Genomic DNA, 17,800 nt, shown 5'->3' on the forward strand with positions numbered 1-17,800 from the left:
AATCACTAAGGCTCAGTGGTGTTGTACATTGCATGGTAATTAAATTGTTCCGCATTTTAAACTCTAAATGAGTTAACAGATTATCGCACAGCAATGTAGGTTGTCAAGGGTCATTGTTTTACTTTCCAATAACGACACGCTGATATATTAATCTTCAAATGATAGACTTATTTATTTATAGGATGGTAACGACCCGTTGTTAGGGTCAGAATATATAACCTCTTTCACAGATTTTTATATTTCTGCCACATTTTTATTTATTTTTCTAGTATTTCTTTGTTAAAAGCATTAATTCCTGTTGCCTTGATAAAATTTAATTTAATTAGCTAATTTTGTAGCTTTTACCTGGTCACCTCTCTATCTGTTTAAGACAGGCACATTTTGATTTGACAGGCTAATTTAACCTATTCATGTATGTTTGCTCAAATGCACTGAACATTTGTTATCGCTTGCTATTTGTTTATTTATCTGGATATGATTTGATAATCTCTGATATGAGATTGTGCATAAACAAATATTTGTATAGTGTGTCAAAAAATGGAATGGGATTGGTATGCATCAGAGGTAATACCGGTAGTTTACCTGTGTAACAACTAATTTATGTTACACATACCAAAGGTACATACTGATACATGTATTATGTTTGCATTTGACAGACAAAGTAATGTGAAATATTTGGTTGTATGCTGTCAATTATGACTATGAATAGAAAGGTGATATGAACCTTACTGTCCTCTCCCTTGTGGTTCAACTCAAAATCCTTGTCGTCGTAATCTTGCTGTTGAGAAAATTGTCAGGTGACTGACTGACACTGCACTGATGCATAGGGCATATATACGGTCCTACTATTTAACGCCCGGACACGCGAGGGAGTGTCCGGGCACGCGCGGAGGCGAACAGGGGGGAATACCTAACGCGCGGGGCAGCGGCAGCAATCCTTGTACTGTATAATATTCGTTTATGCTCAAAATTTGAACCGGAGTGGCGAATTCGAGCAGCTAACCACACTTTTTATGATCGACGCCCGGGCATTCCGGCGAGTCGAGTCCGCCATGTTGTTTACTAATTTTGGTTAGCGTTTAACAATAGGACAATACCATTCGATCCATGGGGGTGACGGTACGGTAAATATCGTTTTAGTTGACTTGTACTTATTTTTAATAAAAATATTTTCTAAAAGGGCGGTTTGTTTACTATACATGGTTTACAGTGGGCGCAAACAAAGAGAGACTTTCTTAGCGGCACTGTTTTGAAAACGATTTGCTACATTTTGCGACAATCTCACTTTTTCTTGCAACACTCGATTATCGACAAATTATGTTTGGTCTCGATACGTATTATGGCTGAGTGGTTGTCTGTTTTCACATTGTAACATTATAACACAACCACGAAGCTCTTGGATGCTAGCCCTGAATACAGTGCTGTGTGTACGGGAGCGCGTTTGGTTGATAGACGACCCCACCACAGCCCGGCGTACCTCCATAGACTGTACGCAGGACTACCTAGATCCATGATACGATACAATATAGCACAACAATGAGAAACATGCTTTTTTCACATGAGGTAAATAATTTCCGCGTAACTACGGGAGTCTCGCCACACTTGCACAAACTTTTCCTGTCCTTGTCCTTCGACAATGTCGGCACATTCGTAGGACTGTCACCCCCATGGATCGAATGGTATTGTCCTATTGTTAAACGCTAACCAAAATTAGTAAACAACATGGCGGACTCGACTCGCCGGAATGCCCGGGCGTCGATCATAAAAAGTGTGGATAGCTGCTCGAATTCGCCACTCCGGTTCAAATTTTGAGCATAAACGAATATTATACAGTACAAGGATTGCTGCCGCTGCCCCGCGCGTTAGGTATTCCCCCCTGTTCGCCTCCGCGCGTGCCCGGACACTCCCTCGCGTGTCCGGGCGTTAAATAGTAGGACCCCATATATATACATGTATATCCCGGGAAGATACAGGATATTCTCCAGGATAAAAGACCCCACTTGTACATGGTTCTGATTCCCTGAGTTGGAATAACAAAACAAAATCTATGACAAATCCTGATTAGTCTTTAATTTCAAATATTAATTTTCACGCTATTTCTGTAATTTACTCTCAACTGACATATATGTATTTGTGGTGCATTGTGGGTCTAAAACCAACTAGCCTCATTCATGTTGACTGCAAATATCACTTTTTGAATACCAAGTCAACTTTTGTTATGTTTAAAAAAATAAATCTGCATTATTTTTTTCAGATTTTCAAACAAAGGGAAATTGTGTCCATTTTGTCCAAAATTAAAAAAAAAATTACAGAAAATACTGCAAAATGTAGTGGGAAACTACATGCTATAAAAAAAATAATGGTTAAATGCTACAGAAATGTACTGTCAACCATTTAATTTTCACCACTACACAATTTCACAATTTTAGGATTTTATGGAATTTGTGAAGACAACATTTTGTGAAAGTCACTGACTGACACTCCATGTTGTATGACCCCAGAGAAATTTTCACTACTACAAATATTCAAACTCTCAATATTTATGAAAATTTGTTTCTCATGAAATTTCTTGTGAAATTAAATAAAAGATTCACAGTATGTCAGGAACAGTTTAGAAATGTTCAAGCAGACAGTGTAGTAGGATGCAGTAAAAATAAATAAATAAATATGAATGAATAAATAAATAAATAAATAAATAAATATGTGTGATATAATTACGTGTTATTAGCCCTATATAAGCATAGTTATTTTGAAGATATGTTGAAATCTGGTACTTAAAAGAACTTTCTTCTCTGCTACCTAAATCCATAAAAACCTATTTATGACGCAGACACTGTAGTACAATGAAAAATATATTTATTGCCAATAAGGGGGGGGGGCTCACCGAATCCCACCTAAGCTGCACTAAAGCAACGAATAACTAACAGAGAAATGCGAAAAAGCGGTGAGCCCCCCAAAAAACGTATCAGAATAGTAAAATGTATAAACAAAAGTATAACATCAACACTGTATAAAAATGGGTTAAAATTAGTAAATGAGATGTCCTGGTAGATGTAGCATGACTACAACTTTTTACTTTTTCGACTTCTTCTTGAAAAAAAATATGTAAACCAATTATCTTTCCACATATTGTGATCAATGAGAAACTTTAAAGTCATTAACAACATATTTACAACAGTTGTGTCATCCAAATAATTTTGCAGTAGTCTTGTTTGAATAATAAACTTCCCCAAGTTTCATAACAAACCTCTGAAAAGCCAACCATGAATGGATTAAAAAAACTGTTACTGTACACGCACATTGTCCACATATGACCCATTCCATGCACTGAATAACGTTCTATGGTTATGTAAGACATTTATAACCATCTTGTAGTTGTGACTAACACTACAGTATTACACACAAAATTAAAATGCTTTGGAATACTTTATTTTTGCTTGGATTTAATTTTTGCTGAAGGAATGATTCAGTGAAAATAAAATCCAGCAAATATACCTTTTTTCCTATTTTTTACATTCAACTCGCCAAAAATCAGAGAAAATAAATTCCATATAACACACCTAAAAAGTCTTTTCAGCTAAAATTTATTTTATTTCTACAATAAATTAAACTTAACATGAAGTGCCACAGTCTTCATGCATTGCTCGTTTGAAGTTCCTGTATACAAGCAATGCGTTTTGCTCACCTTATGTGGGACACACCCATTTTAAGCATGACATTGGTGCCAAGACTAACTTGTGAATGTTTAATCAAATGTGTTTTATTAGGACCATAAACTCTGTGTATACCCAAATGATTTCACAATACGTTATTTTCACATTGAAAAAAAAAAAAGTATTTCACAGTATTAAGATGTGTTTATTGTTTTTTTATAGGTGAGAGGGAGTCTAGCATTGGTGTATGTGGTCATATTCTTGTTGCAGTTTCATGGATAGTCTTTGTTTTAACACTACCTATTTCAGTATGGTTTTGTATAAAGGTCAGTGGATATCTTTGCCAATCATACCCATTTTATAGTGACTCAACTCTTTTGTGACATCAGAATGACGTAGACGGGTATGAGTGAACAAATCTGATTGGTTGCTCATCATGTAGAATAGAGCGACTATCTAAGAAAATCGATGGCAGACCAAGATTCAAATCAATATCAACACTTTGAACAGCGTTTCTTACACCCGTTTATGTCGGAGAAGCACTACACCGTCCTCTGACTAATGGCTCAAAGCTTTAATAATGCTAATACAATGACATGTACATTTACTAAAGATCACATGGTACAACAGATTAAACATGTCTGCCGCTGTCACTATTTTTCTTTTACCCACTATATTGCGAGTGTATTTTTAAACTAATTATTCGCTGGGTTTCATTTTTTGCTATTTTCGCTGATAATGAAATTTAAATTAGATCCATGTGCGCAACAGAACTTATTATTTCACTGCAAAAACTGTTAATGTAAATTTCCAGTGAATTGTTTAAATATCAAAATAATGAAATTAAGGGTTGGACCATTAGAAACTCTCAGTGGGGTGATAGCAGAATTTTGTTTTCGTGCCCTAGTTTTTTCCATGATGAATTAGGTGTGCACATTTTTTTTTTTAATCCCCCCCCCTCCTAGCATTTCTAATGATCAATCCTTAAGTACTCATCTCATCCAATTTGGTCACATAATTATTATACGTTGTCATTCTACTAGGTCGTACAAGAGTATGAACGAGCTGTTATATTTCGTCTTGGGTGCCTTCTACATGGCGGAGCAAAGGGGCCAGGTATCTTCTTCATACTACCCTGCATTGATGCATACCAAAAAGTTGATCTAAGAACAGTCACATTTGATGTCCCTCCTCAAGAGGTAAGCTACTCTACCTGTGCACAAAATGGTTTCATCCGCCTAATTATATTCTCTAAATGTGCGAATCGTGGTGTATCAACGGTCATACGATAATTATAAAATAAAATTCTTATGAACTTGATTAGAACAGAATGTAAGGTAGGCCTTACTACACATTAAATAACACTAATTACATGATATGACCCTGATAATATGACCCTGGCCCTAGCCTTTGTTTCTAGGATCCCAAATTCCCTCAAATTCCGTATCAAGGACCCAATTGGGTCTTGCATTACTTTAAGGACCTCCAAATGATATGTTTACTAGCTGTTACAACATTTCTCAATTTTTACTGAATCACAAGTGGAAATTTGACAAAAATGAAGCAGTATACATCGTATATCAAAGTTGTGTTAATAGGAAAATGAATTACTTGTATTGGGAAATACCTAACAGCCTTTTATTTTGAGAAAGCGCCCTCTACTGGCAGACTACAGCAATTCTTTCTTTTATTACTTGGTGGCAGTTTCTCTCAGGTGTAAAATTGTAGTGATTCTATATCATTTTCACAGGCACCAAATTTCATGATAAATGTAACTGTTCCCTGTTCCTTTTAGCATCAAAGGTAACTTTCGTCCTTCAAGGTTTTTTAATTTTTCTCTTATTTTTTCAATTTTTTTTATCAAGACCTGTAGCTATTTGAAAATTATATTTGATTGGTTCAAAATTAACACACACAAAAAATAGTGTATAGTGTATATACAAATAGTGTTGACCAGAAGAAAAACTAAAGCATTCAAAAGAAGAAAGAACCATACAGAAATGCTCACAGTTTTTCCTGACTTCTGGCTTGTTAATACTCCAAATATTAATCAACAATGTAGACTAACAATTATTCTGTTTAACTCCAAAGTCAATGTCCAAACAGTGCATCAATGGGGATTATACACTTAATTGCAGATTCTTAGTAGAGACAGTGTTACCGTTGCCGTGGATGCCGTGGTGTATTACCGAATCACAAACCCTACAATATCTATCACTAATGTGGAAGACGCTCAGCGTTCCACTCGTCTTTTGGCACAAACCACACTGCGCAATGTTCTCGGTACGAAGACGTTACAGGAGTTACTGGCAGACCGTGAAAGCGTCAGTTTCCAGATGCAATCTGCTTTAGATGAGGCGACAGATTTATGGGGTATTAAAGTAGAACGTGTTGAAATGTAAGTATGTCATTTGAAGTCTATTTGCATTGGCCTCTAGAGGTCATACATCCTGGCATTCCGTGACCTCTAGAGGTCATACAACCGAGCATGTTCTTTAAATTGGTAAATAATATTTTCTAAAGCCTCCCTGATGACACTTGCACGACTTTTGGCCACAATTTTGGCAAGTCGTGCCATTTTGCGGCACGAACTGGGAGGCTCCCACACTGTTCATGACGAGTTTACGAAGTGTTCACGAATAGTTCATCAGGGTCCAAATTGACACAAACTGGCACAACGAGTTCATGCATGGTTTGTGCATAGTTTACGTACTTCCTACATTGGCATGACAAGTTTGCACAATTGGATGTGAGCTGTTCGTGAACTATTCGTGGCAGGTCATGGCATGGCGCGCAATAGCACGCATCGTCTCGCATTGTCCTCACGAGTTCACAAACAGTTTGCGCATAGTTCATGACCCGATCGGGAAATTTTGTCAGGACCAAAATTTTGAGCATTTCAAAATTCATGTCCCAACGTGGCACACTTCACACCAGTTTACGACTAGTTTGTGCACTGGCATGACTCGAGTCATACCATGCGTGCCACAGAATCGTGCAAGTGTCTAGGTGGCTTAAATTTCAGTTTTTTGTCTTGACCAATGAAATCTTTGGCATTGTAACTTTCATAAATGTACTCGTACATACATGATGTGGTAATCAATTGTAAATTGTATAATTTTATTGCCTTGCAGGAAAGATGTTCGTTTACCTGTGCAGTTACAACGTGCCATGGCCGCTGAAGCTGAAGCTTCCAGAGAAGCAAAGGCTAAGGTACTTTTCATCTTTTCACACAGCAATGTATTCGTAAATGTTGTCTTCATACCTTTACTGTCATTTTGAGTTTAATTCAATTTTTGATAATTTTAATATTTTTGATTCATTTAATACTGGACCAAAATCCAAATGAGTACTGTAAACCTCTCGAATTTGTGATAGTCGGAAATTCTGAAATTTTGTAGAAAATTTCTTAGCGACTTTCATCGAATTTTGTATTCATATCCATGAAGACAAAATTCAATGAAAGTCGCTAAGAAATTACAAATCTCAAATACTCCTAGCAATGACAATCAAATGGCTTACAGTATATATGAGAAAAAATGTAAGGGTGTATATTTCATGTGAGTAGCAACTACATGTGAGTTGCTTGTTCATTTCAAGATTTTTAACTGTTATTATCATTAATGTGTTTACTCACACAGACATTATTTTGGGTTTAGTATTATGAGATTATAAAAAAATTGGGGGGAAAATGGAGCAAATTCATCAGCACACTTCAAGACCCAGCTTTGTTGTACTACACACGTTCGAATTTCATGTAAAAAGGGGGTGGCAGAAAAATTGTTGTCCTTCGCTTAGATTTGTGTTTTTTTCAATGATGTATTCGTTGCAATTTTTTTTATTTTCTTCTGTGTGTAATATTTTTTTCCTAAGAAATGGCTGTGCAGAAATTTCTATCTGTTCTATCTGCCATCACCCCTCCCCCAAATTTCAAATTACCCCTAGCAGTTTAAATGCGAGTACTGTCTAATATACTTTATGTTTTACTTCTCCTCTCTAGGTGATAGCTGCTGAGGGAGAACGGAATGCATCGCGTGCATTGAAAGAGGCCGCCGACGTGCTTTCCCAGGCCCCTAGTGCATTACAGTTGCGCTACCTGCAAACCTTAAATATGATATCGGCCGAGAAGAATTCCACAATTGTGTTTCCGTTGCCAATTGATTTGTTGAACGGTTTCATACAGAGAGATGGAACGAAACTGTAACGTTTTTTTTCTTCAATATTAAAACAGAGGTCCTGTATGAAAGCTGATAATGATGTTATGACCTCTCTGGTCTTGACAACTGATTGGTGTCTTGTTATTTGTTTACTAAGGGTTTTGAGGAATACAAGAATATAAACAACAACTGTAGTTGCTGGATACGAGAGAATCACAGGCTTCGAAAGCAAACACTGTCAGTATATATATCAGCAAAGGGTTAAACAGAAATTAACTCTTTGATGTTAACTATTCAGCACAAACGATTGGATTTTGAATTTCTTATTTTTATAGCTCAATATTACGTTGAGATACCCTTACTTCATCATGAAATGGGTATAGCACATAATTAAGCGTGAAAATACCCAAAAAAATACTTTCGCATTTCAATGTTTTTACATTCAATTTCACGCATAATGCAGGATCATGTGGTGAATAGAAAATGGTCTACTGAGGTAAGCCATCACTTGATCTTTCAAGCGTGGTATTAGACAGCAGCCATTGGTTGCTAGGTAACTCGTGCATAATCTGAATTGTTTTGTAAATTTATCCTATTTAAAAACGGTCGCATTGTAACTATGGGCACAGTTTTCTCCTTGGATACTTTTTTTTTGTTTTTAAACTAAAACAATTTAGACAAAATTAGCGTAGTAAGATGCACATATTTCAACGTATGACTTAAAGCGAGAGGGTCGTCACCTGCGCACGTGTGGGAATTGAGTCCCAAACGACGATAACACACACTAAAAACGCAAAGGCTGATGGGTAGATGCTTGTTTGTAAACAGTGACATGCTATGGCCATCTGACGCATGCGCAGATGACGACTCACTCCCTCGCATATCATTCATGACATGCAGTCTTTTTCCCCATTAGATGAGGTCATGCTGGTATATTCAGCACGTTTCTATTTTCAAAATACTGAAAGCGTTCATTCACCATTGGTCATAAGAAATAATATAGTGCTCTCCATGAAAATACTGTATTTGCTCTATTAGTAGTGCACTTGCTTACGTATTTTACAGAGAAGCTTCTATGGTCAAAATAAGTAATATTTTAACGATTCAGTTTACAACAATTATGGCTTTTGGTTTATATGCACTTCTGTTGAAAATGTGCTTTTAATAGAGCAAGTACTGTACCCCACATTCATAAACAGTTGGATTACGACCGCTTTTAACTCGGCCATCTTTACTTGTTTTACACCTGGAGTATATTCAAGTATACATTACTCCTGACATTCAAAAAACTGCTGATAAAAATTATATATATTGCATTAACTTTTATGTGTAGTCAAATTAAAAAAATAGAAAGGAGAGTAATTTTGTTTTTGTAAGTTATTCCAATTTAGTAGTATAATATCTTACTAGAAGTCGTGGAATATAGTAGAATTTATAATTGGAGATGCATCTTCTAGCTATTGGAGAATCTACACATATAAATTTTTGATGCTCAATTTTGATTCTTCTAATATTTCTTGCACCTATATTTGAGATTTTTATTTAACTTTCAGAAAATATATTTTATTCAGGTACTGCAGATGTATATTGTAAAAGAGGTCACGTTTCATTCGAATGAATTGATGCGTTACTTAAAGCTTTCGCTGTTCTTTATTCCAATACCTTATTTGATACTAAGATATGTCAGCAAAATAAAGAAAGACACAATCTTCATATAGAAACATTTTTCATAAAGGCAATATCACAAAATCTGGAAAGCTAATTTTTGATTTTCTTAAAATTGTACCAATATAGAGCTCACATCTGTATGCACATTGTGTACCATTATGTATCCTAAATTTTATAATACAAAATCATACTTGGTTTTCATTCACCTCAAGCAAAACTTATTGTCAAACATTGAAAGTCCTTATTGTTCTCATCACTTTTACTGAAATGTTAGTAGGTTGTCACTGCAGGAATTATCATTTTATAGGGGTAGATTTTGGCTTCAGTATAGTAGTAAAAATTTTATTTTCTATGTACCGTACTTGACCGCGTTAGCGCCCATGCCCCACTTTTGCGCAATTTTTATATTTGGGGTCACATTCGGCAAAGCGCCCACCCCTTCAAAATGCAACTAATTTAAACATTGGTCTTGCGTAACGAATCTTGGTAATCGTTTTTATATGATACAGTGTGGATATCGACCGCTGTGAACATGTTGTGAATGCGTAGAACACAATAACCGTGTAAACTACGCTTCGACAATGACCTGTTAATACAAGTAAAATGCAATAAATATTTCATGCCATATTCAGTTTACCTCTCAAAAATGGCTAATTACTAGTTTTTTTGAAAAACCATGTCGTTTATTCGCTGAAATCGAATTCAACAGATCATGCTTCGACATTGATTATTCACTTCCGAATTGCGTTACCGGAAAGTCTTCAGTACAACACAGCATTCTGATTAGTTAATAACCAACTTGACCCATTAGGTCAAAGGACGCTGCTGTAGGTCAAATCTGCAATTGCATCATGGCGGAAAGTGATTTTCATCGAGAGTTTGTCCAACAACTTCGTCAGTGGAAATAATATGACAATTTTGACTTCGACTGTGTTCCAACAGACTCAAATGTTTTTAATTCCGTAAATTATGGTGGCACGTAATTAATATTGTAATAAAATGTGCGTATTTTTTGTGATCATTTCTGTTTCTTCATTGTGAAAATCAATGACGACGCAACTAATTTAGTAATTTGATTTTCCCTCAAAGACGTAATCTGTCACTTGATGAATCAAAATTTTCATTTGCACTCTTTTTCGAGGGGGGTGCTTGGGTAAGCGCCCACCCCTACAAAATCGTGATTTTCTGAGTTGAGGCCCCTGGGCGCTAACGCGGTCGAGTACGGTACATTTATCTTGATATAGAGGCTTCCTCTACCTAGTGTCTTGATATAGACTTCCTCTACCTAGCGTCTTGATATAGAGACTTCCTCTATCTAGCGTCTTGATATAGAGACTTCCTCTATCTAGCGTCTTGATATAGAGACTTCCTCTACCTTGTGTCTTGATATAGAGACTTCCTCTACCTAGTGTCTTGATATAGACTTCCTCTATCTAGCGTCTTGATATAGAGACTTCCTCTATCTAGCGTCTTGATATAGAGACTTCCTCTATCTAGCGTCTTGATATAGAGACTTCCTCTATCTAGAGACTTCCTCTATCTAGTGTCTTGATATAGAGACTTCCTCTATCTAGCGTCTTGATATAGAGACTTCCTCTACCTAGTGTCTTGATATAGACTTCCTCTATCTAGCGTCTTGATATAGAGACTTCCTCTATCTAGCGTCTTGATAAAGAGTCTTCTTTTATCTAGTGTCTTCATTTAGAGACTTCCTCTACCTAGCGTCTTGATATAGAGACTTCCTCTACTGAGCGTCTTGATATAGAGGCTTCCTCTACCTAGTATCTTGACATAGAGGTATGCTTTTAAAGAATCTTGTCCAATACACGTAGCCACCTCTTTATAGTTATGATTTAAGCACTGGTCGATTGTGCCCTTTGAGGCTGTTTTCATATCAGTTGAAAGACTATGTATTCAAAACATTGTATTTTCACTTTAATTTTTGGGCAACATTTAATGTATTTCACTGTTATAGGGACTGAATAAAAAAAAATGTCATTTGTTATGTAATTGTTATTAATTATAGATTGTTAAATGATGTGATTTTATACCGAGTGAAGTCATTGCGTATTTATGTGAAGGATAATCCAATTCTGTTTCCAGAATACGGAATATTCTGGTATTCACTCAATGGGAAATAAAAAAAAAAAGTTTTTATTTTGTAAATAGTTTTTACATGGAAATTTAACATATCTCTGTGACTTGTATAACTGCATGTAAATTATAATATAGGATTTAGAATGCTTTCACAAAATGGCTATCATGCTGTATTCTTTTAAGTCAACAGCTGGTAATAGCCAATTAAATGCATTCTTGTTACGACTAATGTAAGTCAAATGCTGCCATGGCAACATCATGTAATGTATTCATTATTGTAATAAGGGTTATTATATATGGATGTTAATAAAAGAAATCTTCTTTAAATCTTGCATTTCAGATTTTGTGGTAATTTTCACCGACTATTAAAAGTTCACGACTCCTTGTGCATCTTTTTGACATGCCCGTAACGAATTGAAAGGAAAGTCATAATAAGGGTAAAATGTTTGTTGTCCGTCGTTGTAAATAGTTTTGACATTGTGAATATAAAAGTGAGATCATTTAACTTAAATTAACGGCATTCATAACTTCTGTTTCTTTGTTGCTTTACATAATGAACACTCTACATTAATTACACTTGCTTGTGAATTCCTTTAAAGATTCATTATAACTCCCATATTTCTTTTCTACATTCTAAGACCTGATAAGATTTTTTGTGGAAATCCACTAAAATCTAAATCTGGAAATCTATTTATTGTGGTCAGTTTGGTCATCAATTCTTTCACATGTATACATTTGTTCAACATATTGTTGTAGCAAGTGCAGTAATGTGGGATGCATTGTCTGTGTAGGTATCTATATTAATGAATGTCTGTGTATGCATGCATGCATGTCTGTTCAATAAATATTTCAAGACCCAATCATTAGATTTCAATGATGTTTTGTGATAATGTGTAGACCTGTTATAGTTTCAGTGGAAATCTGTGCATGTAGATATAATTGTGTTCTACACTGCCTGAAAACACTCCCAAATGAAATGCAATTCGTTTTTTGGAAAAAAACATCGAGTGACAGGCCAATTGGCCTTTATTGGTTGGTATTACAAACTTCAATGCTGGAGATATTGCAGATCTATATTAGTCTTTTGGCTCCTTGTTAATAAGGCTAGTTTTCAAATATATCCTATTTCATCTTAATGCATTGCCAAGAATCTCAGCCTATGAGAGTTCATCCCAAGCTTTCTTTGATTCTACCTACTGATGCCGAGATCAAGTATTATCACATGTCACCTTGTCGGGCAGTAATGATAGAAGTCATTATTTGACAATTCTAGGGAGTCAAAATGAGAATACTCAGTTCATTCAAGATCACCAATATGGCACATATAACAACATATTTTTTTGAACAATATACTCTCTTGGATGAAAATTTCATACCGTATGTTAACATGACTGTGTGAAACCTATTCATAAACTATCCAAGACCTCATCAGATAAGTTCTAAAATGTATTCCTTTTCTGCTTCCTCAAATATATTCAAACATTCAGTCACTTCATCACTGGATGCTGTACCTTGGTCGATTTGGTCAAAAATGCGGTTCAGTTTGTTTCGTCCAATTTTTTCAATTGTGTCCTCATTAGCAGTTTCCAGGAATTCAATGAGAGTTAGTTTGTCGTCATGGAGACTAGAAGTGTTCTGGAATACCTTCTTGTTTGATACTTTGACGGCAAATGTCAAACGTGCTCCTGGAGGAGAGAGATAAACAGGTAAAAAGAACATTTAGTGATATACACTGAAGGAATCCGAGTTTATCTTTCATTGTCAGATTCCTTGTAATCTAGTAGTTTATGTAAGTTTCGATACTATAAATAAAATATAAAAGAGCACAAAATGGGAGATACCTTATGTGTATATACTGTAAAATGATTAATTATTCACTGGGTTTAAATTTCGCTGATTTAGCATTTCAGGCATATTTCCAGTCAGTGAAATGAGCAAAATTAAAACCCAGTGAATAATTAATCATTTTACAGTATAGACCAACAGTGCATAGACCTGATCAGTTTTGGGTTAAAATCTGTGCAAATAATTTGCATAATAATTAGAAAATTGTCACTTTTCTAACAATATCTAATCACATAGATGCTCTGTGATATTGTGGAGACTTATCATTCACCAATATACTGGGGAATCTTGCTAAAATATGGACTTACCATTCACCAATATACTACAGGACCTTCCTAAATGTGAACCCATCATTCTCAAATATACTAGGGGATCTTGCTAAATGTGGATTTTTACCATTCACCAACATACTATCTTCATAGTATCTTCCTGGAATGTGAACTTGTCATTCACCAATAGACTAGGGGATGACACATCATTTTCAAATATACCTGGAAATCTTACTAAATGTGGACTTACCATTCACCAATATACTGGGGGGTCTTGTTGAACTGTGAACTTATCATTCACAAGTATACTGGGGAATCTTGCTAAAATATGGACTTACCATTAACCAACATACTAGAAGGTCTTGTTGGAATGTGAATTATCATTCACCAATATACTAAGGGACCTTTCTAAATGTGAACTCGTCATTCTCATATATACTATGGGATCTTGCTGAAATGTGAACTCGTCATTCATGAATATACTAGGGGATCTTTAATGTGGACTTGTATCATTCACAAATATACAAGAAGACCTTCCTAAATGTGAACTTATCATTCACCAATATACTAGGGGGTCTTGCTGAAATGTGAACTTACCATTCATCAATGTACTAGGAAACCTTCCTAAATGTGAACTTATCATTCACCAATATACTAGGGGGTTTTGCTGAACTGTGAACTTGTCATTATACTAGGGAACCTTCCTAAATGTGAACTTATCATTCACCAATATACTAGGGGGTTTTGCTGAAATGTGAACTTATCATTCACCAATATACTAGAAGGTCTTGCTGGGGACTTTTCTAAATGTGGACTTGTATCATTCACCAATATACTAGAGGACCTTCCTAAATGTGAACTTATCATTCGTGAATATACTAGGGGGTTTTGCTGAAATGTGAACTTACCATTTACCAATATACTAGGGGGTCTTGCTGAGTGTGGAATTAGACAGTTGAATATTACAATTCTTCCAAATTTGGGCTTGACTGCCAACACTGGCTCAAGTTCATCAGAATCATCAAAAAATATTGTCTCACCGTAGTACTCGATCTGAATGTATAATAGAAAAACAAATTAATTTGGTACTACAACGTCAGCAAATCTGTTGTTACATCAAGCACTATGAGTTACATCACCTCATTACAAGAACTATTTACTACTTTACGAATCGCCTCACGAATATTGACTTGTATCGTGCGAGGACCGACGTGACTGCACATTCTCCTTGCAATAACTATATTCTAACATTTTCACCAATCAGATCACAGGTCACCCATGCTAGAATTAATCACCATATAAATTGGACAATATGTAAATATCAAACGTCATCAGAACAGACTTATAGCCAGTCATGCGTGTCTGTATGCTATTTTTGATATCGTAATCTATACAAATACTATTAATAACACTATCAGTGTGAGGCTGATATCGGCCTGATGGTAAAACTTATAATTGACAAAAGTATCTCAAGAGACTTTAATCATGTTTGAAGCAAGTTATAAAATAACTAAATCGGCTCATGTTTTGCGACTTCAAAATATTGTATAGAGTTCATTCCCTAACCTATATATTTTTTTACCAAACTGCGAAAAAACAAGAAATGGAGAAAATCTCAAAAATGCGAATATTTCATTGAAGTAGCTGCAGGGTTGTCATCTTCAATATGGCAGAGCGTAAGCCGAGCTGTGTGTGTGTGTGTGTGTGTGTCATTTTCTTACTAATATTTGTAAATTTCCTGACACGTAGATTCCCTCGGCTAATATTGCAATATTGGATGTGCTGTATTTGTGTGTTATTTATTTGTCTGATTGGACAGTTTCTAAACGAGGCTGACTTCAAGTAGAGGACACAATTTTTGATGTGAACCAAAGATATTCAGATTCAAGTAATCGTTTTTTGTAGAAAAGGTAAAGCCGGTTGATAAGTGAGCGTCTATTTCACTATTATGTCATCTAGGAGTGGGTTTGGCATTTTTTTTTTGCACCTCGAATTTTTAAATGGATAATTTCTTACTTTAATGAAAATTCCCAAGCAAAAAATCCACTCAAAATATAGAAGTTCCATACCTTCCAGTCTTTATTCAAATACAGCAGAAAGGTAAATTCATCATTTCCATGCGCACAGTCCTTGTGTATTTGACTATAGTCAGATGTGCGGATCAAATTACATGACACATCGTATGGACTGTAGTCAGCGTCACCAGTAACGTATTTAATCAGCTGTTTACCAACGAGCCACAAATGCGACTTCACAAATGACGCGATATTGTAACCTGCCAAATATAATATTATCATAATAATATTTACAACATATATTGAATTTCTGATTACATATTTTCTCATTTTCAAAGATTGTTTTTTTTAATTAGGTTCCAAATTGACACCAATCTAAAAATGATATCATCATGAGATCTAATTAATATTAATAAGTTAGTTTCTAATGTATGCGCATTATTGGTGTAGACAATGTTGAGCTCTTGAGCCTATCACTATTGAATGTTTGAATTTGAATAAAAGTTGACGATCAACATTTACAGACTTTTATGAATATAATTATAAACACAGATGCAGCTATCTGTCAATAGAATCTCATGTATTAATAAAAAATAAAAATATATTTTCTTGAGAATTTCTTAAATGACCATAATGTAAAACAATGACCACTTTGATGGGTCTCATTTAAGTAAGTAATCACTGTTGCCTACCTGACACCCAGTATACATTGTCAGTATTTTCTTCTGGGATCACTTCATGGTAGGTAGCATTTTTTAGTATAAACTGAGCAGCAGAATGAATATCTTCATCATGGAAGACTCCGTCAAAGACGTAAACATCCCCAAGATCTCCAACTTGTACATGATTTGAGAGGAAATCTTTCGCATTCACATTCGGGGGCTCTTCTGAGCTGGTCAAGGGAAACCAGTAATGATTTGCTGTTATTATTTTCTTCAATGCATCTTTTTCATCCAACAGCACCTTCTCTGCCGCTTGACTAACTTTCTGGGATGCGGTTGCCATAACTACCAGCATCTTATTTCCAACATTGCTGTTAATTGCAGGGGGTTTTATAGCAAATTTTGAACCACAGGATGCCAGAACCACACGGCCAGGTTTGACATGGACCACTCGTTCTACCTCAGTGTGGTTACCATGACTACTGTAAAACGTTAACTCACCATACCAGTTTTTCTTCCACGACTCTGTTAGGCATACAAACGCTAGATAATCATTATCGTCAATGCAGCTTTGTAGAAACACCTGGTCCGTTCGCCAAGAGGCAATAGTCTTTACATACCTAGGGTACATCTTATTTGTTTCACCGAGCGAGGTGAGCAGTTTGCGAATCTCTCTCCAAGTGCCGGTCTCTTTAAACAGCTGTATCGGAAAGTCGACGGTCCAAGGCGAGTTGCTGTAGTTTGTTCGAATTCCTGGCCTTTCATCAGAGCTTAGCAGTAGGTCTTTGTGTAAAAAGTAATTACCATGGTCTATGCTGAAATTCCACCATAAATAATTCGATATATATCTATTTAGTGACGGCAAGATGAAACTGATTACAGCGGAGTCCACGACTTCAATTCGAAGCGGAACTGGCGCCACCACACCCAAGAGACAACTAATCCAAATCCAGGAGAATACAATCATTTCCCCCAGAAATATACGGCACCTTATTTAGAAATCAAATCCACTAAGAGCCCGGGGAAATCAGAAAAAGTCGAACCCTTGCGAAAACATTGTTTCAAGCTCAGACAATATTAGTTGTCTAAGTTTCAAGTCAACAACATGACAACTAATATGCTTCCTGGTTGAATGACCTAATGGAACAAGTTTGTCGATGGTGGCGCCAAGTACAACTAACTTCTTACGTATCTGCCGTTATTCTAGTTATAGTCCTTGTACAATTATAATTTCATGAAAACAATGAAATGATGCTGATTTGAATACACACGAGGGTATCGCCCTTTCACCCGTTGTCCGATTGATAAGGAAAGAATTTACGACCTGTGAACTGACGCGTGGAGCCGAGAACAGCCACTGGTGGCGCTGTATACAATAAAGGCCTGTTGATGCTTTCTCCTGCTGATTTGATGCTTTCCTTCGCGTGGCTCAAG

General features: G+C 35.9%; 2 protein-coding genes across 3 annotated transcripts in view; one reads left to right on the forward strand and one right to left on the reverse strand.

Moving 5' to 3' along the window:
- Positions 1 to 11,902, forward strand: part of LOC100378942 (mechanosensory protein 2-like) — a 77,091-nt gene extending 65,189 nt beyond the window's left edge. For both annotated transcript variants that reach the window (XM_006811288.3, XM_085492208.1), the window contains exons 2-6: positions 3,876 to 3,979; positions 4,697 to 4,852; positions 5,792 to 6,051; positions 6,788 to 6,866; positions 7,654 to 11,902. In XM_006811288.3, coding sequence (XP_006811351.1) covers positions 3,876 to 3,979; positions 4,697 to 4,852; positions 5,792 to 6,051; positions 6,788 to 6,866; positions 7,654 to 7,857 — 803 coding nt within the window. In that variant the 3' untranslated portion in view covers positions 7,858 to 11,902. The remainder of the gene's footprint in view (positions 1 to 3,875; positions 3,980 to 4,696; positions 4,853 to 5,791; positions 6,052 to 6,787; positions 6,867 to 7,653) is intronic.
- Positions 9,442 to 17,465, reverse strand: LOC100378795 (uncharacterized). Its single transcript, XM_006811287.3, has 4 exons — positions 16,397 to 17,465; positions 15,759 to 15,964; positions 14,598 to 14,742; positions 9,442 to 13,260 (listed from the first exon to the last, which is right to left on the reverse strand). Exons 1-4 carry the CDS (start codon positions 17,331 to 17,333, stop codon positions 13,004 to 13,006), a joined length of 1,545 nt encoding a protein of 514 aa, XP_006811350.1. The 5' UTR covers positions 17,334 to 17,465; the 3' UTR covers positions 9,442 to 13,003.
- Between the last annotated feature and the right edge of the window lie 335 nt (positions 17,466 to 17,800).

Source organism: Saccoglossus kowalevskii, chromosome 17, assembly GCF_978046115.1.
Source record: "Saccoglossus kowalevskii chromosome 17, keSacKowa6.1, whole genome shotgun sequence".
Lineage (NCBI taxonomy): Eukaryota > Metazoa > Hemichordata > Enteropneusta > Harrimaniidae > Saccoglossus > Saccoglossus kowalevskii.